Source organism: Ornithodoros turicata, chromosome 3 (genome assembly GCF_037126465.1).
Source record: "Ornithodoros turicata isolate Travis chromosome 3, ASM3712646v1, whole genome shotgun sequence".
Taxonomy (NCBI): Eukaryota; Metazoa; Arthropoda; class Arachnida; order Ixodida; family Argasidae; genus Ornithodoros; species Ornithodoros turicata.
In genome coordinates this window covers 108,152,228-108,174,179 of record NC_088203.1, presented here as the reverse complement: position 1 = coordinate 108,174,179, position 21,952 = coordinate 108,152,228, and the positions used below count along the sequence as shown (strand labels likewise).

The 21,952-nt window shown below is 42.7% G+C and overlaps 3 protein-coding genes across 6 annotated transcripts in view; 2 read left to right on the top strand and 1 right to left on the bottom strand.

Moving 5' to 3' along the window:
• LOC135389176 (E3 ubiquitin-protein ligase NEDD4-like) overlaps window positions 1–11,904 on the bottom strand; it is a 68,841-nt gene extending 56,937 nt beyond the window's left edge. For 2 of the 4 annotated variants that reach the window (XM_064619236.1, XM_064619238.1), the window contains exons 1-6: window positions 11,504–11,904; window positions 9,146–9,234; window positions 4,867–4,948; window positions 4,769–4,807; window positions 4,650–4,703; window positions 4,428–4,534 (exon numbers count right to left, since the gene is read on the bottom strand). In XM_064619236.1, the coding sequence (XP_064475306.1) occupies window positions 4,428–4,534; window positions 4,650–4,703; window positions 4,769–4,807; window positions 4,867–4,948; window positions 9,146–9,234; window positions 11,504–11,539 (407 nt within the window). In that variant the 5' untranslated portion in view covers window positions 11,540–11,904. The remainder of the gene's footprint in view (window positions 1–4,427; window positions 4,535–4,649; window positions 4,704–4,768; window positions 4,808–4,866; window positions 4,949–9,145; window positions 9,235–11,503) is intronic. The other 2 variants (XM_064619237.1, XM_064619239.1) reach the window with 2 other exon arrangements.
• A 163-nt stretch (window positions 11,905–12,067) lies between these two features.
• LOC135389178 (very-long-chain (3R)-3-hydroxyacyl-CoA dehydratase-like) lies at window positions 12,068–19,837 on the top strand. The gene is made up of 9 exons (XM_064619241.1): window positions 12,068–12,189; window positions 12,299–12,415; window positions 14,244–14,438; window positions 15,046–15,214; window positions 15,270–15,397; window positions 19,152–19,264; window positions 19,315–19,421; window positions 19,474–19,608; window positions 19,674–19,837. Exons 1-9 carry the CDS (start codon window positions 12,103–12,105, stop codon window positions 19,745–19,747), a joined length of 1,125 nt encoding a protein of 374 aa, XP_064475311.1. The 5' UTR covers window positions 12,068–12,102; the 3' UTR covers window positions 19,748–19,837.
• A 388-nt stretch (window positions 19,838–20,225) lies between these two features.
• Window positions 20,226–21,725, top strand: LOC135389177 (CCR4-NOT transcription complex subunit 4-like). The gene has a single exon (XM_064619240.1). The coding sequence runs from the start codon at window positions 20,385–20,387 to the stop codon at window positions 21,660–21,662; it is 1,278 nt and encodes a 425-aa protein (XP_064475310.1). The 5' UTR covers window positions 20,226–20,384; the 3' UTR covers window positions 21,663–21,725.
• The last annotated feature ends 227 nt before the right edge of the window (window positions 21,726–21,952 follow it).

The following is a 21,952-nucleotide window of genomic DNA, read 5'->3' as shown; positions in this document are numbered from 1 at the left end:
GGTACTGCTTGTTGGTGTAAGGAAAAAAGAACAGGAAAAGAACAGGCAAAGGGGCCGCTAGGTGTGGGTCAACATGTGGGCAAACACGAGTTGCTACATTACAAAAATACGCAATTTCCTTTGGGTTTGTAATACTCGTTCAGCGTAAGCCGGTGGCCACCAGTGGGGTTTGCATTAGGCTTTCTTGATAGTGCCGTGTTTATCGTCCTCCATATCTTTTTTGGGTCACCAGTTGAACGACTGATGGCTCAAGAGAAGTAATTTCGCTTTGCTAGCCTCAGAGTATCTCTAAGCACGCATATTCAGCATATTCATCACACATGTTGTTCATGACAAGCTGACATAGCGTAGTCATGTGAAAAAAATTTCACTCGACAAATGGCCGAGGTTCCGTTGCAGACACCCGAAAGTAACCCCATCACAGCAACATGTATAGCACGGTGTCGGAGCCGAGGTAGTGTCAGGATGGATGTTATGGATGTCATAACAGTGAAACATAATCTGCTTTCCGAGTATTTATTAGTGAGGCGATCGACAGAAGTTGAGAAAGCGCCTCTTTCCGTCTGTTGTCTTCATGCCACTTGGTCTAGGCAGAGCACATTGTATTCCTGCTATGTGCAAGAAGATCAGTGCTCCTTTGTAAGAGCGTACAATGAACAGGGCTCATGCGGACTATAGTGGGAAGCAAAAGCTACCTAGTAGCAAATTCGGTCTTTACTGCAGCAGGACACAGTGTCGGTGGCGTAGTTAAGCACAGTGCCACACTGTACAACCTGAGATGTACGGCAAATAAGATAATTAGAAATGCCAAGCTGCCGGCGCAAGGCATCGCATGGGGAACACCGTTCCTGGAATACAGTCCTCAAATGCGTGCAGGATGAACAGGTAATGGCGTTTAATGGCGAGTGCATGCAGGAAAGCAGCCTTCCACTGTAAACTTTGTCATCAATTAAGGACCGTACTAGCTTTCAATTTGTGTTTTGCATGTATGCCAACATTCGTGCCAACATGAAAGAATTGTTCATGCCGGGAGCGTAACTCCTTTCTCTGTAGATTGATATTTCAACTTTGTTTCATAATGAACCTTATAAACCAGAACTTGACTATCTCAAATGTAATATGAATCCACGAAGGGACGAAACTCCGCTGTCCACCCTCGCTGCGCCCGTCACCAACCGGCAGGTGAGCACGGAAAGCCAAAAAATTAACTTGAGACATTTCTCGAGTGAAATTTTTTTCGCTAAGATATGTGAGCTTGTTATGAACAATATGTGTGAGGAATATGAAGCATGTCTTATATAGAATATAGAATCCCACGCGAATAGAGAAAATACGCAACCAAAGTGCACGTCTTTGCCTTACACCCCTCACTAAACACGCGTTAGCAAGTATGCCTGAGCTTTTCCAACAATCTCTTTTATATGAATGGAAAGAGCGTTTAAAGATGAACAGAATGATGTGACCCATATTAACCTTCTGATATTTGCAGAAAAAGTCAAATTTCTTGCAAATGAGGCGCGATTTCTTATCTGGACACCTGCAAGACCTAGAACCTCAAGACAGAGCAAACAGTAGAGCAGCCCATGGGCAGTAAGTGTGTGGCCTTAATGGTCATCAAGATGCGAGGAAGTGCAGTGCTCTAAATGGTCAAAGAGCGATAAAAAACGGTTTGTCAGTCAGTGCTTCGTGTCCCCTGTACTGGGGTTTTATCGCTTTTACTCTAAATGGTCCTAAGCACTATGCTTCAATATATATTGGATGGACCACCCTGCATGATACTGCCTGAAATCACCCATAAGACAAAAAAGATCCATCCAGGGTTTTGAGATAAATTTGTATGCTTTTTTTCTGAGTATAATGATCGCAATTGAAAGTAACGACTGTGGAAGAGAGGTAGAATGAAACAAGCTAAAGAAACATGGAAGAGGGAATACCTGCATTGGTTTAGAAGTAGGGTTTCCACCTGTACAGTTGAGAAATTCCAAGCTTGCAAAGCACGTGGCAAACAATCCTATCTAGCTCAAATGCATCTCTTGCCCTCACCAATTCTGACCACCCTACCATGGACATAACATCAACTGTTGTTCTCATTGTATATCAAGGACTTAGTATATTCCCTCTTCCACGTTTCTTCAGCCTGTTTCATTCCACCTCTCCTCCACAGTCGTTACTTTCAATGGCAATCATTATACTGAGAAAAAGGGCAAATGTACATCCTTTGCCCCCAAGCTTTGCGAAACTTATCTCAAAACCCTCGGTGAATCGGTTTTGTCTTATGTGGTCCAGTACACACAATGGACTATTTCCATGTACGTGTCGCCTCTGGCGTTGGAATGTAAAAGGTTATATTTTAACCACAGTGTTGAACCAAACCCGAACCGTTACTTTTGCCGGAACCAAACCCAAATTGTCCTAACACTGTTGAACCCGAACTAGAGCAGAACTGGAAAAAAATAAGAGCGGTAAGCAGTTGACAACAAAATGGTTCGGATATGAAAGAAGTCAGTATAACAGTTCAAGTGTCTCTCAAGCCCCGGAGGAGAACACATTGGTCTTGAGTCAAACGAGGACGTATAGTCTTAACATGTCCAACACGCAGTTGTCCTTGTGAGCGCCCCATTCACGCACTGCGTCGTCTGCTCTTGAGAGAGAAGACGCCACGCGGATGAATGGAGTATGCCAGTTGGGTAGCTCTATATGATGAATATGTAATTAGCGCCCAACATTTCCCTTTACACGTGAGCAGTAACATGACAAGTGGAGCGTATGTAGAACAGTGCCTGTTTGATTGGTCGTGGTTTGAAAAGTAAATGTAGTTCTGCTTTCTGGTAGTGCAATTGTGTCGTGACACGTTGCATTTGTGTCGTGAATTAACTGGTACACTGCTGTGAGCTCAGACAGAGTAAGGCTAGCAGACTTATTTTCGACGTAGGGTTTCAGATCGATTCACGTTGTCAATGCAGTGTGCAAGAAAGTACCATTGTCTATATAAAATGCTGTCTATCCTATTAGGCTTCCTCTAAGTGTATCTTGCTGGCACTATGCATGTGAAAAAAAGAGATTTGGGGAACAGAAAATAGCAGGGCTACACTGCTTCATCAGCGTGAACGCTATTTGTAAGTGCTCATCCATTTCTCCTTTCTCTCGCTGAAGGGAGTACCTGACCACTAAAAATGGCAATGCAGAAAACAGCAGTAAGCTGTTAGTCACACATTTCCTAATAAAAGCATCATTGTTAGGGGAGTTATAAAATGGAAGCGTCGAACCGGTTCGCAAACTGGTTCGGAGCTGCGAACTGGTTTGATATTTGGCGTGGCCGAACCGGAACGAAATCCAAGTAACCCGAACCTGAACCAAACCCATATTTTTTGCGGTTCGACACCCTGATTTTAGCCCCAAATGACCCCAATGAAAAATGAGTGCATGTCATCAGAATTGTATAAACACATGGCTCAATGTAGTTGCTGCCCCATCCTTGACAGATCTTCTTCCATTATCTCATGTACCAAGCCATCTTCCATACCCCATGTTGCCACTGTCATCAATTCTATGTGACTCATCAGTTCACTTCACTGCGTGTTTGACAGGCAAAAATGGTGTCGTTATTCAAGGCATAGTGCAAAGTGGTGTAGCTACTGGATGTGCGGTACAGAAAGGCCACATACATCGTACACAGTTTCCTACTCCCTTTTGCCCAGCAGCGACATTTGCTTTATGTGCATACGCTCCCTCTTGTTTACAAATACAAGTGGGTCTATAAGGGCAGTAGCATTAACCAAAAAGCACATGGTGAACACGCAGACGACGTTTGTATGAAGGGTTGCCAGATGACGTTGACAAGAAATGCTATCGGAGTTCCCTGTGTGTATTTCCATGGAATGCCAATGGATACAGTAGATTAGGAAGTAGGCAGAGAAATCACTCTCAAGGGTTTCAAGGACCTGTGCAAACCCTCTGTGACACTAAGTACTCTTCTTACACTGGATACTTACAACTTCATCTGGAAACCATGCAATCAAAAAAAAATCAATTTCTGTTATTACGAGCCAGTCGTGGAACAAAAGTGTGAAAAATTCTACTTTATAACCAACACACAACTAAAATAATTAAGGGTGTGTCTGAATAGTAGGCAACAGCGACTACATATTCAATAACAATTGACCATGGCTTGTTGCCTCCTTGAAGAGATATTAATGAGTTTTTTTACACATACAGTAAATACCTTTCAAGTTATTTAGGAAAGCAAGTTATGCAGACTCATGTTCCCAGCAGCCTTTGGAAGCAGACAACTTTCACGAGATGCTGCATTCATATTCATAGTCTGCATTGGCTATGCAGAAGATAACAAAACCTCGCTAGCTGCCACTGTAGACAACATTCCCCGGTTGCTCATCAAGATACGTACTTAAGCAACACAAAATACTGACCTTCTAGGCCTTAGGATATAGTACTTCTGTGGAATGTGGCGTCCTGGTCTTTCTTCCGCGATGGCATTCAAAGGCAGCTCAACATGTCCAAGGAAGTCATCCCTTGTCTTTTGTACACACAACAAGAGGATAACACTGTGTTAGCATATGAGATACTACATGTATGACTGACAGTCAATTGTCAGTAAAAATTTCAAATATATATTTAAATGGTATACCAACCAGACGGTTTTCATCAAAAACTTCCATCACAACTTTGTGCTCTGATGGGACAACCTGCAGTCATTAAAGGGGTTCATTAGACAAGACAAAGCAGGAAAAAGCTCTAAAGTCAGACTTACTCTTATAACAAACTCCTCGTCCCATTTTGGGTTTAAGGTCTGCCAAATTTAGTAAACATATTATGTATGCATCCCAATAGCCAAGATGAGTAGGTTACCTTTTTCTTCGTTTTTGTGTAGAACGAATCAAGTACAGAGTAGCCCTCCTGCTTCACCACATCAATTCTGACATACGGATCGCTGCCAAAGTAATCAATGTATCCATCAGCAACATCAATAATAACAAATCAAGGAGAATAAAAATACACCTCGATATAAAGAAACTCAGAGCAATTTATTTCATTGGACCGAATATTTTGTTGTATCCAGCCCGATGAGCTAGTTGTGGCAGGCAATACAAATTATTTCGCTGTACCATGAATTTCGTTATATAGCATTTCGTTATATCGAGGTTTTACTGTATGTTCAGTACCAACACCACATGACACATCAGGAGCAACATTAACATCAAATACAGTGTTGTCAGTCCAAATGGAGTTAAATCCAGAAAACAAAATTAAGTAGCTTAGAAAACAAAATTCCTCTTAAAGGAGTACAGAGGGCCATCCAAAAATTTTCAGACTAAGACGTCTGATGAAAGTGCGCGTGTCAATTTACCGACTAGCACAAAAGGTTTTGGTGTGTGCAATTTGTTTCCCAGAAAAAAATGCACATAAACATTGCTCAGCGCATTCACCCTTAACTCACCACTCCAGTTGTAATGAGGAGGAGAAGCATGGTGCCACGTCACCAATGACATTACACTGGTTACACTGAGTTCTGGTTCGCTGGTCAATGGAGGTCAGCGCCCTGTCCCTGTGCCGCCGTAAACCAGTTTCGCCAGTTCCCCCGAGAATTGGGGATAAAGGGATCAGCCGAATCATGACTGAGCCAGGAGCAATGCTTTTTCAGATCCCTGAACAGCCGAGTAGCAGACGACATTTCTCTGAACCAATCAGCGAGTGCGGACTCTGTAGCGTCAGTGCGAGGTCACAGGCAGATCACAGGCTGGTACTGCTCTCCACCACCGCTTTTTGCGATAATTATGGCTCTCTGGTGTGAATTACTTCTCATGGTGCATCTTACTGGTCTGCTTAACAGTTTTATAGGAAGAAAACAGGGTGTTAAAAATGATTTGTGTGCTACTTTAAGGATGTCCCTAACATTTAATGATGTACAAAATCCATCGCACATTTTCTTGCAGCGAAAATGAAATACATCCTCACACGTACACACAAAATTAAACAAAGCAAAAAGAAAGGTTTTCATTTGATACGGCACAGCAGAAAATCAATGGCATATGACTATGTAGCATGCACTAGGCTATTGAGTTGTGTTGAGTTGAGCTGTTGCACGATTGGGGAGGCACGGTTTTTCATGACGATCCCAAACGACCTTAAGGATACAATGTAAAACAATTGCAGGTAGCAGCTACTTGGAGGAACAACAAGAAACATTCATGAAAAAGACAGAATTAAGAAATTACGAAAAATAAGGCATTGTGGGCGTACGCAGGCCTGAGGTAACCCTTATGATTTGGGGTTCCTGGCTTGACAATTGGAAATGCAGTAATCTGTCCAAACCCATGCATCTCGCAGAGAGGAGTTACAAGACTGACATTGGGAGCACACAAAAATATGCCCATGAGGAAATAATGGGAGATATGGGATGGTCCTTGTTTGAAGGGAGAGAAACAAAAAGCTGAGGAATTTAAACGAAAGGCAAGGAAAGTCCTATCATATATATACCTAAATAATGTAGACACAAAATATCGGTCTGCTAAGTACTTAAACTGAGATGAGGAAAGCAAGAAGACTGGGGTAATGGAATCAGAAACTAGAGTATGGCAAAGTAGGATGCACGCGTCACATAAAAAAGAAATACAGTCAGAAAGAGTTTTCAACAATTCTACAGGGAGCCTCAGCATTGCTGTTTGAGGTGAAGACAGGGATGCTAAGAACAAAAACCCACGTAGGTAAATATTGGGAAATTAGAGACGGTATATGTAGGCAAGAAGAAGAGATGTATTGAAATGCAAGGAAGGACCCAGAGGAGCAGTCGTCTTTCATAAGACAAAATTTGGCATAATTACCTCTATGTCCCTGCATATAGTCTCACAAGAGAATCCAGGGAAGGAGCCTTTCTCGCACTTAATTTCAACAACTTTCGCCACGAACTAGTGTAGAATATTCACTTAGTGCCGACCCGCAACAGAAGGACAGGAGAAAGCAGCCAACTAATGCAGTTGGAGGCAAGCATTTCCGATCTTATTTGCTCATGATGGCACAGATAAGATTATTGGATTTTCAACTCTGGGATATCGTGACATACCCCTCGTCCTCTCTTGCTAAGCATTAGTTCCCAATCATACTGTGTGCATCAAATAAGAAGATGTGAGAACATCCTTTCAGAACCACACCTTCAGTCTCAGCCGGACTCTCGCCCTCTCACTATGTCAAAATTGCATAGTCCATGTCCTTTTTGGATACCGTAGGACTTGAGTCCTCATTATCGCCAGCACTGAGGAAGAGCATCGCCCCCGGCGCTGATTTTGATTTAATTTGATAACAGAGCCTGACAATGGAACTCCCCCGTCATTATCATTAAAATAAAGTTGTTGTTATTTTTAGACGTTTATCTGAGCCTTTTCCTCCTGGCCATTATTGGAAGGGGAGGGATGCAAAGCACAAAATAGGAAAGCAGATATGTCTTCTCTTTTTCCATTTTGGCATCTTTTCCCTCTTTTTCACGTTGACATATCCGCTTCCCTATTTTGTGGCCGCAGTCTACGCTTGCATTGTTACACATACAAAATTTCGTAGGAATCACATAATCCTGTTGTCACACACTGCACAATTTTGTCAGAACAATACTTTAGAACTGCAGCTATATTTTAGCAGGCTCAAGTTCTGGTTAAAAAGAATACAGGCAAAAAAAGGCATCTTGGATGGGGTGGTCACGAGGCAGTTTTTCAGGATTTGTTTTACTCAGGAGCCCTTCAAGTATACGTCTGTTGATGTGATAGCTATTCCGCCTGCAGCCATTCTGTGCTATTTAAGAGCCTCGTGTCCCCTTTCTAATCACACCGTCTTTTCTTCTCAGTCATTTGCACGGAGAAAGCCTTCTTTCTTCGTGGTCGTATGTGTCCAAACTTCCATACGGAAGCAATTAGGTAATCAATGGTGAGCAAACTTTCTTCTTTTCAAGTATGCCAATGCCATAAATGTGGACTCGCACAAGACACGGCAAAGCAAACTTGGCTCCAAGGCCAACACAGCAGTAGTTTGCTTAGTCCTCTTGCTTGTGTTTCTCTTGAGTGGTGCGCACACATGTGTCAGAGTTTTATCAACTTATATGCACTGTATTGCTTTGTATTGTTGTTATATTGACTAAAGGGTTCAGGCATTTTCTGTCAGCTATTCACAAAGCTCAGCAGATGTTTGAGGTACACCGGTTCACAGTCCCAACTCTGGTCATTTCTTTAATACAAAGTTGCGCGAAACAAAGTTGAACAGACTTTCCAGACAGCACAGTTCCCTGGATGCATATTAACCCCCTATTCCTTCTCTCTGTCTACACAGTTGAAATATTGGGAGGCACTCGTATGTCTCCACAAGCAACACGTTTAGGGAACCAATTTTTTATCATTGATCAGCACCCTGTGGTTTATCTCATATGGCCTTCCTTTAAATACAATATTGGAACAACATATTTCCAACCAAGGAAATATGGGCTGCAGAACTACTGACAACATTTTTAAATTTGCATTTTGAAATAAGTCTAGAAAATTGTTGCACTGCCATCAGCTAGAGATATGTGCTGCTGGTTGTCTGGAATCGCCTGTCAGTAGTCCCTTATTTCCTGCTCCATATTTCCCATGTTTGTCTCAAGCTGTCTTGTTTCGTTTTCGCATGGTTTCTTCTCGTGTATTATTTTTTCCTTTTTTTTGTTTTTGAGTGTCCCCCCCAGATCTCAGCTATAAATCCGCCCCTCAATGTAAGGTATTTAGGATGTGACCATATGGGAAGCACTGGGTTTTCGAAATAACAGACTTTTTTAACCAACACAAAGCATCCCTAAACAATTGCTGGGCTAGGAATAATTTTGCCAAGACCAATACAGTGCACACAGGCAGTAGCACATGATTAATCAAACTGTAGTACTCTAATTTTAGGCTAGGTGTGCAAGCTACTGCTCATTCCAAAGGGTAAAGACTCGGGATCCATCCAACCCAAGTAAAAACAGATAAAATAGATAGTAAAGAAGATAACAAATATAACCTGCGGGACATATGTTTATATCAAGCAAGATCAGTGTGACGCAACTGAAAGGATTTCAATAGCAGGAAACATGAAAAAATAAAATTTTGTGGTTAACATAAGGAGACGATTCACTGACCTGGCTCCAAAAATGTCCTTCTTGGCCAAATTGTGTCCAGCCACGACTCGTAGACGTAGCAGACGCGAGCCATCGGAGGAACCATTTTCCTGTCACATAATGGAATCACTCACTGAGGCTGTTTTAAACGTTCCCAAACATTCTCTCTGAGTACTTCTGTACCTCTATGCTGTACTTCTGTGGCAGACAAAAAACAATGTGTTTTTCACGTCCAATACCATAGACCAAGGGAAGATAATTAATTCCATAGACATAACCTTGCAAAAGTTAGAATACAGAAAAATAAAGTACTTAATCAAGTTTCCTACAAGCAATAGTGATGGTAAGTCGGTGTCGACAATCAAGAACTTGCAAGTACAAAAGTATCTACAGTCAAACCTCGCTTTACGAACACCCTTCGTTTCTCAGAAAATCGTTCGTAAATCGAGGTATTCGTAAATCGAGGTCCGAGGAGTGCAGTGCACAAATACCTCACAAAAACACGGGAAATTGATTTGAATGTTTGGAAATACTGCGTAATTGTGCTTTGCACCATACTTTCTGCAGGGTCTATCCTGTTTAGAAGAGATGACAGAAGTCTGACACTTGATTCATCTACCTGGTCCTCAAAGTACCGTATCGCGCGCGGATGAGACTGTTTCCAACGGCAAATATTACGTTTGTCACCGGCTGTCAGGACTGAACGCCTTCTCTTGGAACGGCAAGATGTTTCCATCTCGGAGACCTGGTCCAAACTCACAGCCGTTCGGCTGCAAACGCCCGAATTATTCTTTCAGGAAATGGTGAACCATGTTTGTGGAACGTAGCGACGTTGGGACATTGTATGTTTGACCTTGGCAGCATGTACTGAGGAACTTTCATTATCCTCCGGACCATTGGCCTGTCCTCTGTACGTTCATAACGCCCGTTCGTATATCGAGGTCAGAATGGCTTGGCTACTTTGGGTCCGTTCCCTAATACTCCGTTCATAGTTCGGATATCGAGGGTTCGTAAAACGAGGTCTGACTGTAGCTGTTTTCCAAGTCAACAATTTTGTTGCAGCAATATTGAGGCAATGTTGCCATGTCATATTGCTGTTATGTTGCTAATGTCTGCCCTTGATATATTGCAGCAACATTATAGAAACAACACGGCACTGACACATTGCAGCAACATTCCAGGAGCAACATTCACCGGTAATCACACCCTCATATCCTACGGTCTAGAATTGAACATTTTATACATGTGCAGTGTATCTGCACTGAAAATATGATCTGCTTGTCTGCGTTATTTTGCTCTTTTCTGGTCACTCTGTCGTTTTTTCATATCGACCGTCAGCAATGTTCCTGTGACACTGCCACAGCATTGTACCAGCAACCTTGCTGCAATGTTCCTTCACATTTCCATTGGAAACATTGTTGCAGAAGCAAACTAACAGTGTTTCCAACAACATAACCTCCGCACCATTGTTTCAACATTGAGAAAATGATGTTGTGGTAACGTTGCGCTTGGTTCTGAAACATTGCTGCAACACAGCAACATTGCAACAACATTACTGCAGCCAGCTGCAACACTTCTGCAACTTTCTGTGTTGAATAGGTTGGTTACCAGTATCAAACACTATAGTTACTTTTCAATCCTTTTTTTTTTCCCCTTTTCCCTAAGGGTATTTCTATGGGAAAGGGGCGCTAACTGGTCACAGCTTTCTTGCACTTTCAATGGCGATTTAGTAATACTTCATTTATTACGGAGGATGCAAACAAGGTTTTGCATTTGCATAGCCTTTCAATGTTCACCAACAAGCAATGTGTTTTGTCATGGGGTGTATGGCATTCCCAAACAAGTGTGGACGTAAATAAATTGCCATTCCTTTGGTTGGCGTCATGGTGATACCAACCAAAGGAATACCGATTAACAGTGATATAGGAAAGTGCCAAGAACTCCGCGTGAAATACCACGGAACGCTATGGATATGAAAATGGAGTACTTTGAAAGTGTCAAAATTCACGTCAAGCGTTGCCTTTTCTGCATGACTAAATTTTTCGGGTTCTCTGTGATATTGGAAACGTTCAGAATCGCAATCAAGCCTTTATGGGCGGACAAATGAAATCGACTTCCTTGCGACGTCGACACTGCGTAGTATCAAAAGGAAAATGGAACAATTTGTTCGTATAATTATCCTGCGGACCATTCACATGTTCAAAGAGGAATTTGTAACGGAACTCCCTCGGGTCGGAATTTGCTAAAACAACACAGTAAGTCCGGGAGCATATCTGCGGCATGTCACGATGTCACTGCGTTTAATAGACAAAAAGGTTCCTCTTGTACAAGGAATGGAAGCTATTGAGTGCAAATGCAGACATGTACACAAAAACAGACCTCTACGTCTTCCGCTGGCCTCGACGAATCCGCCATGCCATGCAGCGATAACACGATCTTTCAAATGGTCTGTGCTCGCCCAAGATTCCTAAACCACATTCGACTGCACCATGACTGTCACAGTATTCTGACGTCGTGAGCGAAATCCACGACGTACACCTTGCGATCCCATTATTTTCAGCAGCCACACCTCTCGCAGAAAGTTTGCACCTCTTGCGACGTTTCTTCCTACCGACTTGGGTGACAAAACTCCTATGGATAGCCTGACTGATAAGACAGAAAACCTTATTACCATTTATTACCCACAGAGTACGATTACTTGGTTCTTGTGCGTTTTAATCAGGAGGGTTTTCTTCGTGGCCAACTCAGCCCACGGTCGAGAGCAGTCGAGAGGGTCGAGACCACGTGATACGTGTGTTTCAATTTTAAATTAAAGTCTATCTATGCTATCGGGTCTTTAATAATGTATTGGTCTATATGCCTGGTACTTTATATGGAAAGCACAGGAAATAGACCACGGGAATTATGCTGCATCAGCCAGATTGCTGTTGCCACCAGCAGCCAATCCGAATCGACCGAATCCACTTGAATCAACCAACATGGCGTTGGGGAACGTTAGCCCGTTCGTTTATTGGGCTCAAAATGACAAGAAAATATTTCTTCGAGTTGATTTGAACAACGTAAAGGTGCGTGACAAGACAAGAACGGGGACCAATCGAAAAAACTGACCTTAGGAGCATGCCTCTCAAGGAGTGCTCATGAAGGTTCCATGCTCATTCGGTTCCTTCATTTCAGGCACCAGATATCGAGTTGACGGGTGATAGCCTGGGTTTCTCGGCTTATGGTGTTGGTGCGAGAGGGGAAGAAAAGTACAGCTTTTCTCTCAACTTTTATGCTCCACTGGATCCTGATGTAAATATTAATAATAATAATAATAATTGGTGGCTTTGCGTCGCGAGAGATCCATGATTTCCTCATGTAAGCACAGAAGAAACGGTGTGTCGACAAGACTCCTTTATTTGGTCTGTAGCTGAAATATTCTCTAAAATTTGATATAAAAGGTGCTCTTAAAGTGGTTACCTTGTCACAAGGGAAAGGTAACCGAATCGTTTCCGTTATCGCCTCTGTTACTGGCCCACATCTGTTTCAGTCAGTGTTGCCACACGTAAAAAAAATTATCTGTAGATCCGAGTCCGAAAAATCTGTAGCCACTCAAAACTCAGTTTCTTGAACGTTTTGCCTTCAAAACTGGAATGTCTGCCTGCGTCTCCAAATTAGTATAAGAGCAAGGGCTTAATTCGTTCCACTGCTGAAGACCACAGCCGGAATTTATTGCTGCGGCCCACTGGCATTATGTTTGCGATACTTAAGTCCGCTACAATCACAAAAAAAAAGTGTCACTGCACGTAGACTAATACTTTGACATGTGCACTCACATGAGCTGTGGCACTCCAATGCAAGAATAGCGTATCGTGTGTAGTAGGAACATTTCTTTCTCTCGTTCCATCATCACAGTGGTGAGCGAGGACTGCAATGGACCACAAAAACAATAAAGCTCGATATATTATTTCCACAGACATAATAAAAGTGTATGTGCGTGACGTGAATTATAAACTTTGTGGTTTCACTTTAAAGCTAGTCAATCCAAGTCTGTGAGGCAAGTTGGTAACACACACACAAACACTCAAGAAAACTTATGAACGTTGAGGCTCGCCAATGGTTCAGTCGCTGTAGACGTCCTCCGCCGAGCCCCGCCAGTTTGGGATCAAATCATTGTCAACGGCGAAGGCGAAGCAGCTTGACCCAACAGTTATGATGGTCGTTCTTTGCTTTGTTTTCATCGAATTAACTGCGGAAAATAGTCTGTAAAATGCTCATTCCTGCATTCTGCTCATGTTTTTCATCGTTGTCGTTTCGTTCACTGATGCGAAACACTGTGACTCATTCGTTGGAGCAGAAAATCGTGAGATTTTCAGAAATCTCTGTAGATCCGTAGATTTTTCAAAAAGTAGGTAGATCTCGCGATAAATCTGTAGGTGTAGCAACACTGGTTTCAGTTCCCATTACCACCATTGTTGTTTTCATTTCCGTTACGTTTCAGCTTTCGGTACCGCCTCACCCGCGTCTGCTGTTTTCCTCCTTTTCTTTATGTAAGCTTTGAGACCATGACAAAACTTCATACCTCTGTGTATATATTCTGAAATCTATTTTGAGGACTTTGGGAATATGTGCACAGAACAAACATTTATTCAAAAATATAGTACGTGGTTGAACGTGGTATATGAACATGGTGTTGACAAATGTTACTCACGCTTTCAACTTGCAAGTCACCATAAACGTATAAGAACTATGGCAGGTTTGGACAGTATAAAGCGGGAAAATTTGAATTTACGATCTCGGCAGTGCAAATAAGTGTTTTCTTTTCTGACGGCAATGGGGGTTTCAGATGTGCCCTGCCCTGGGTGCAAACTCGCGACGGCTCTGACTATGCTTCTTGTGTTTGCCGCGTTTTAGTTTTGGAGGGCAATACAAGCATCTATGCTCATATCAGTGAGCAGTAGTTTATCCAGAACCCCCTAACAACTGGTTCGTTGTGAGGGAGGTTTGTTGCAGGCCAACTGGTGGGCACGAACACCACAAGTCCTGTTTATGCCCAGGGTTTTGCACTATCAACTGTCATTTCAAAAATTACATGAGTACATAGAAATGTATTTTTAATCCTGCTTATATTTGTTGAAAGGGTTGCGAGTACCGCGTGAGCGACCGCCACATTGAAATCCAGCTTTCCAAGCAGTCTGTTCAGTGGTGGCCAAGAATTCTACGGGAAGAACACAAGCCAGCCTGGCTCAAACTGGACTTTGACAAGTTGCAGACGGAGGACGAAGATTCTGATGGAGATCGCCGTAGACGTTTGGATCAAATTTATCCAGACGATGTAAGCACATCCTATTTTTAGTGATGCCACGTAAGTAATTACGTTATCTTAATGAACCCCCAAAAGTGAAAATGTTTCCACTTAGTGGTGTGCCTGACCGTCAGGGATGGCCAGTATTTAAATATGTTGTAATTAAAATACTATTTAAAATATAAATACGCGTATTTATATTTTGTATTTAAATACAGACTCGAAGAATGCATTTATAACTATATTTAAATACCAATTTTCGGGTATTTATTCTCGTAAATACTTCATAAATACTCTTAAATACAGAATATACTGACTCATATCTTAAAGTTGCCCTGCATTTGACCTTTCGGGCGCAATAATTCCAGGTTTGCGCTAACATGCGCATGAGACAAACCATTTTAGATGACGAGTTTTCACTGTTGTTGCGGACAACAGTCGTGACTACCCGATTACATTGTTCTACGAAGCATCTTGATCAAATTTAATACGAGCATTTGTTCATGAGCACCCGTGGAGATGCTGTTCTCCTTTGCGAATCTGATTGTACGGCCGAACAGAAGATGCCACGATAATCTAACGCTATTCTTCCTCGCTGATTAGTCCTTATGATGATAATGCCCATCCCTGTTTTCAGTCTGTGGACAACATAGTGAACCAGATGGACACACGGAGCAATCGTCGCCACCGAAGGAGAGCACAGGAAATGCGTAGAGTCTACCTCTTTCTCTACAACTTGTTTCAGTTTGTTGGTTTCCTCTACATCGCCATTGTCTTGTTGATACGCTATGCCAAAGATGGAGAACGTAAGTGACTTTGAGACCGAGAAGCTTAGCTTAGACGGAGTAACATTCATTGTAGGCTCTATGGAAGGCACTTGGGATGCTGCGGGCAAAGCAATGCAAGTTGTCATTCTGCTACAAGGGCTAGAAGTAGTGCATCCACTACTTGGATACACAGTTGGGAGTTTTCTGCACCCACTAGTCTTGGTAAGTGGTTACATACTATGTACACTCTATTGGCTATGGTCCCTGCTCTTGATAAAAGCATGGCTTCAATCCTTTGCTTTTTGAGTGAAACGGCATTATATTGGTGTATGTGTACAACATAATAGTGCCGTTTCTTGGCACTCCTTCAACAAGCTTTGATACTCCATAGTTGAATGATAAATGCCAACCGTGCTTAGACGCTGTATAACCAGTTATGTTGTTGATAAATCATAGAGCTAGGATGAGGCATGATAGTGCTTCATGAGCTGGTACAACGATGAATCTGATTTTTCACACTTTGTGGGGATCGCGCAAAAGTCCCAATAATCGAGCAGTCCAAAAAGAAAAAAAACGAATTTGGCTTCAAAAACCAACTTTATTGAGCACTAGTAGGTTGGAAAAAGTTGTCAATGCTTTCTTGACGGGCAGTCTTGGATCTCCGCCTGATTACGTCAGTTTCTATTCCTTGAAGCGATATTTCGTCACTGGCCCCGTCTACATGGGACCACTCGAGTGCATGTCAGGCAAGGCACAGTACTTTCTAAGACGAATCTACATGCCAAAATAGTCTAAGCTTTTAGTGTTACTTAATGTCGAGAGTGTAAACATAACATCAGCAATTCCCATGGAAGCAAGAAACACCGACTGGCTTTAAGTATATTGGAAATCCTCACAGGTGTTTGATCAAGGGGAACTATCATCAGAAAATAAGTTTACCAAATATGAGTTAAAGCCTTCCCCCATGTCAAATCCTTTCCATCAACATGGATTTCATCAGGTGACAGTGGCTTAGTATCTCTATTTAATAGCCCATTCAATGTATTCCAAACTGTGTTCGACTTTCCTGTCTGTTTAGTAGAGAATAAGTTGATAGAGTAGTTGTTCTTGGCCTGTTTTATTTGTTTTGCAAAGTGATTTCTGAATTGTTTATATCCCGGAGCACAAAGTCCCTTGTTTTCACAAATCTTGGATATATGTAACTTGTTTTTCTTATGTACCATCTTCAATAATGTACTTGACATCCATGGTTTACGAAAGCTTTTGGTTAATTTCTTTGTAACTATAAAAAAACTTAGGGTATAAAATCCTAAAAATGATCAAAAAATGTATTAGTATAGGCCTCATTAGGGTCTTGATAGGAAAACACAAAATTTCGGGTAGTATTTTTAACATCTTCTTAGAAGGCCCTCATACCATCATCCGAAATAAGTTGAAATGTTTCTTTCTCTTAGTAATAGGTCTCTTAACAATTAAGCACACAGGCACTGATATCTGTTGTTACAATACAGGACGTCAATAATGAAAGATCAAAATTTGTTAGCAATAAGTGTTTGTGAATGTTATGTAATGTGAGTAGGTACATCGATGGTATTATACTGAACCCGTATCCAACCAGTAACGTTGTAAACTGGGTTCTTGTAGAATTATCTGATAACATGTCAGTATTCAAATCTCCACCTAGAAATACACAATATTTCTGCTGGGACTCATACGAGGGTGGTTCCATAAGTTTCCAGCCCGACCAACTTTTAATAGTCATGGAGACGAAACAAGTGTATCACTTTTTGACATAGTCACCCTTAACTTCAATGCACTTTTGACACCTTTCAACCAGCATTCTTATACCCTTGAAAAATAGTCCGAAGTTTTGTCCGCAAAATGCTGGAAAACTGCATCTTGCACCTCACTATCGTTTTGAAATCTCCGTCCTCTGAGATCCCTCTTCCAAGTTTGAGAACAGGAAGTAGTCACTCGGTGCTAAGTCTGGACTGTAGGGTGGGTGCTGGATTTCTTCGAAGCCGCACTCCTTCAGTGCAGCCTTGGCAACAGAAGCCGTGTGGGCATTGTCCTGGAGCAACCGGACACCTCAACTCAACCTGCCGCGCCTCTGTTCCTTGATGGCGTCTCGCAGTCGGTGCAGGAGTGAAGCATAATACCATTCACTGTGCATTCACTGTGGTGTTCCTCTCTTTGAAGTCGATGAGGAGGAGGATCTTCTTTGTGGATTGTGTGACCTTGCCTTTTCTTGGGGGGTGCTTCTCCTGGTTTACGCCATTCCATCGCCTCCTTTTTCGAAAGGGGATCATAGTAGAGCACCATAGTCTCATCCCCTGTGACAATTGACTTCAATAGTTCTTCTTCGTTCTCTTGACAGAGCTCCAAAAACTCTTTGGCACAGACGACGCGCTGTTGCTTTTGAACTGACGAGAGAAGTCGTGGCACCCATCTCGCACTGACCTTTTTCGTGTGAAGGCCCTCGCCGATTATGCGAAAAACTGTTGTTTTGGAAAGCCCTAGCCTTTCTGAGATTTCCTTCACCTTCAGACGCCTGTCGCTCAGCACTTCCTCCTCGACAAGAGACAAATTTTCTTGTGTCACCACTTCCACTGGACGACCATCACATGGATCATCTTCGATGGACTCTCGCCCCAGTCGAAACTGCTTAGCCCAGTCTTTTACCGTTGTGTACGACGGAGAGGCTTCCCTGTACACGTTGTCCAGTCGCGCTTTAATTTCCTTAGGCGAAAGTCCCTCTTTTTTCAAGAATTTTATCACAGCGCGGTACTCGATTTTTTCCATTTTAACTGAAGAGTGCACCCTGGCTGTTTGCAATGCCGCTCTCCAACTGACAACAGCATGGAGAGGGTTGAGGGTGGTGCTCCGGCCCTCCAACAGATGACGCCACGCGTCCTTAATTGCATTTTCAAATTTGCCCGCATTTTCTACCTCGGGCCGGAAACTAATGGAACCACCCTCGTACGTAAAATAACGGTTAAAAAATATAAAAAGGTAGAGACATTAGATGCAGGAGGGCGATAGACAACAGTAGACATAAATGAATTTGAATACTGAAGCTAGAGACTGAAGACGCTGAGACCATGAATGCATTTCACTGTAGGCTAAGAAACGTATCAAAGAGACTTGTGTCCATCGTGCAGTTTGAATGTGATGTATTTTAGGAAGATGGTGACTACTTGCAGTCTGTGTGACCTAAACTATCTTTAAAGGCAAAGAAGCCAAGACCAGCACCCTTGATCCCAGCATTGCTTTACGATTTGTTTCATGCTTTCTTTGTGTGTGTTGAGGGACATGGTTGTGTGAGGGTTACACAGCCATGTTCATTAGGACAGAAATGCAGATTATTTGAATATACAACAGAGACCCTTTTGGGACCCACGAGTGAACAAGATATACAGTGAATGCAGATAGCAACTAAACCTAAAAAGGTCCTTCTAGAAACTGCTTAACAGAAGAAATAGCATGTAGAAGCTTGTTCCATTCTTGTATAGTAAAATGTCTAAGTATTTAAAACAGTTTACTCTGGAATGGAACATAAAAGAGTGAAAGCTTCGTGTCAGATGTGGCGCTTCACATACGACTGTTTCACTGCTTGAGGCATGAATGAAACCTCTCGCAGACTAACATTGGGAACGTTGCTCTGCAGATTTTCTGACTTTATGCGCCCACCCATGCTATATTCCGTAAGGTCATTCCTTTTTTTTTCCCCTATTTCTTAGGTGCGGCCACGTAAACAATTTGAAAAACGTAAATTGCATGTCAAAATTTACTTGACGCTTAGTGAAATGTAGGTTTCACATTGCCTCAACACTGGATAAGTAAAGGTAGACGTTGGGTATGATCCTTGGAGGAAATTTTTGTTCAGAAGCTTGAATGAATGAAATCCATCCCCATGTTTCTTGTCAGAGAAGTGAGGTCTAGATAAATGGTACATTAAGAAAGCGACTTTTTGCAGGTTGGTGGAAGAATATTGATCATATTTGCTATGATCAAGGCAGAGCCACGAATGCAGACAAAACCTGTCGTCTTCTACCTGTTTGCCATATACACTCTAGTAGAACTCTTCAGGTGAGAGAAAAAGCAGAGAGAGAGAGAGACGACAAGCCTATACTTTTCAGGTATCCATACTACATGCTGCGCACATACAACAAGAGCATTGGTTTCATGACATGGCTTCGTTACACTGTATGGATCCCCCTGCTTCCCTTAGGCTTCCTATGTGAAGGTGACTTTCACAAATTGTTGCCCCTTGAGTGCCACATAAATCTATCTTCCAGGTGTGATAATCCTCCGCAACATTCCCTACTTTGAGGAGACCCACAAGTTGAGCATCTCTCTCCCCAATGCTTTCAATTTTTCCTTCCACCTGCCAACGTTCCTGAGACTCTACTTGCTCATTGGAATCTTCCCAGGTCAGTGACAATGTCATAAATTATTTTGTAATGTCTCTGTGGCATTCCATCTGTATTCATTCCAGTGCTGGCATTCATGATGTCCCACATGTATCGACAGCGAAAGAAGGTCATTGGACCTGCAAAGAAAGAAGACTGAAGGGGCCCTCTGAGATTGCTGTTTTTATGTTCAAAGTATTTTGTGGTTTATTTATAGACAAAGTTTTGTTTCATTAAATGCATAAGTCGACTGCTTTTGGTCGTAAAATGCCTCTACAGGTACAAAACTTTCCCCAGTGTTTCTTGACTCCAATCCCAACCAAGAGATTTCGTGCATGGTGGGATACCAAGCATGACCTAGGTCAGGACCCTCAATAGTATAGCCTCAATAGCTACAGTTCTCAAAGCGGGACGAGAAAGAGCGACGCTTGCTGTATTCATGCATATCACGTAAGTGTTCATAATATAGCCGTAGAAATTTCCGGGCGAAGCATAAGGCATTCACTAAAAAGATTCCAATTTCATGTACTCAACTGGAACAGCGTCTTTAGACAAAAAGAAGAATAAAGTATACAATCATAATGTGGCGGCGTCAGCACACAAACATGTGGGCGGCGGCATCGCAATCGCCTCCAGTGGTGCCATCTGGTTAACGATTGTAGTTGAATCTTCGAGAGGCATAGGCGACGCAAGCGGAAGCTTGAGGTGTGTTCTTTGCTTGACAGGTGCTCAAAGACTTATTATCAAATTTATTTCTCGTGCCTCTAACGTTCCTGGATACGCTGAAGTAGTCAAATATGTACACTATGGATGACCAAAACATCGAATGCCCGTTGTGCATGGAACCTCTTGAAATGGACGACATCAATTTCTTTCCTTGCACTTGTGGCTACCAGATTTGTCGTTTTTGCTGGCACAGAATAAGGACGGACGAAAATGGACTCTGCCCGGCCTGTCGTAAGCAATATCCCGAGGACCCAGCGGATTTCAAGCCTTTATCGGTCGAAGAACTGCACAAAATCAAAAACGAGAAGCGACAGAAGGATCTTGAGCGTAAACAGAAGTTGACCGAGAACCGAAAACACTTAGCGAACGTGAGAGTTGTACAAAAGAATCTTGTGTTCGTGGTTGGACTTCCGCCGCGGCTCGCTGACACTGAAGCTTTGAAGAAGCACGATTGTTTTGGCAAATACGGGAGGATTCACAAGGTGGTGGTAAATCATAGTACGTCGTACGCTGGCGTTCAAGGACCCAGTGCTAGTGCATATGTTACGTATTTCCGAGCAGAGGATGCTTTACGGGCTATTCACGCTGTCAACAACATAAAGGTGGATGGCAGGAGTTTGAAGGCGTCATTGGGAACGACCAAGTACTGCAATTACTTTTTGAAAAGTCAGCAGTGTCCAAAGACAGATTGCATGTACTTGCATGAACTAGGTGATGAAGCTGCCAGCTTTACAAAAGAAGAAATGCAACACGGGAAACATCAGGAGTATGAACGTAAATTACACGATCAGATAGTTGGTTGCAGCAGTAATGCCACAAAGAAGAATAAAGCAGGCAGCCGTAAAGGAAACATACCACCGCGACATACACGTCACATAGCAACCCGAAGTAAAATGGAGGAGAGCCAAGCGGAACCGGACAACCCAGAAACAACTCCACCACACGACCAAGAAGACGACCTCGGCTTTGATCCGTGGGATGAGAGTTCCAAGGGCTTGGCAGACCTGCTAGAAAAAGAAGCCAACGTCGCACCCACCCGACACAACATGCTGCCGCACGGATTTCGGCCATTTGCGGATCCCATGCTCCGCAGGCCGCCTCCTCCGCCAGGCTTCACCCGGTCAACACTACCCCCTTTCTTTGAGCCCCCTAAACCAACAAATATGGCGGAACTGTACACGCTACGTGAATCACAGGAAGCGCTTCGTTCGCTTCTACCCAACGTGAACATAACCTTTGGGCCACCGGGTCAACCTCCGCCATCTGCTCCGTGGGAGACATCTTGGTTGGGACCTGATCCGGCCATCTTGACCAGAGGAGGGTTGGCAGACACAAATGCACGCTTCTGATGTCCCCCCTTAAATTTTAAGTTAAGATGATGGACAAATAAAGCAGTGCTGTGTCTTTGCTTTCTTAGTGGTATTCCATTAGAAATTATGTCTATTGCCAGACTTTGAAAAGAGGTTGTTAACCTTTTCTTAAAAAATGGCTCTCTTACTAAGGCTCCCATTGTTTGTGTGTGCAGTTATCCGACTATGGCTGAGCGCAATGTAGTAGGTGTTTAGCAGCTAACAACATTGGAAAACGTAATGGGTTAAAGGGGTTGCGACGTGAATAAAGTCTCCACTTTGTTCACATA

Bases quoted from the DNA above. Each gene is read 5' to 3' on its own strand.
- LOC135389178 (XM_064619241.1), top strand. From the start codon at position 12,103: ATGGCGTTGGGGAACGTTAGCCCGTTCGTTTATTGGGCTCAAAATGAC. The intron at 12,416-14,243 runs GTAAATATTAAT...ATTTGTTGAAAG, and splicing joins ATGCTCCACTGGATCCTGAT to GGTTGCGAGTACCGCGTGAG. The intron at 15,215-15,269 runs GTAAGTGACTTT...CATTCATTGTAG, and splicing joins CTATGCCAAAGATGGAGAAC to GCTCTATGGAAGGCACTTGG.
- LOC135389177 (XM_064619240.1), top strand. From the start codon at position 20,385: ATGTACACTATGGATGACCAAAACATCGAATGCCCGTTGTGCATGGAA.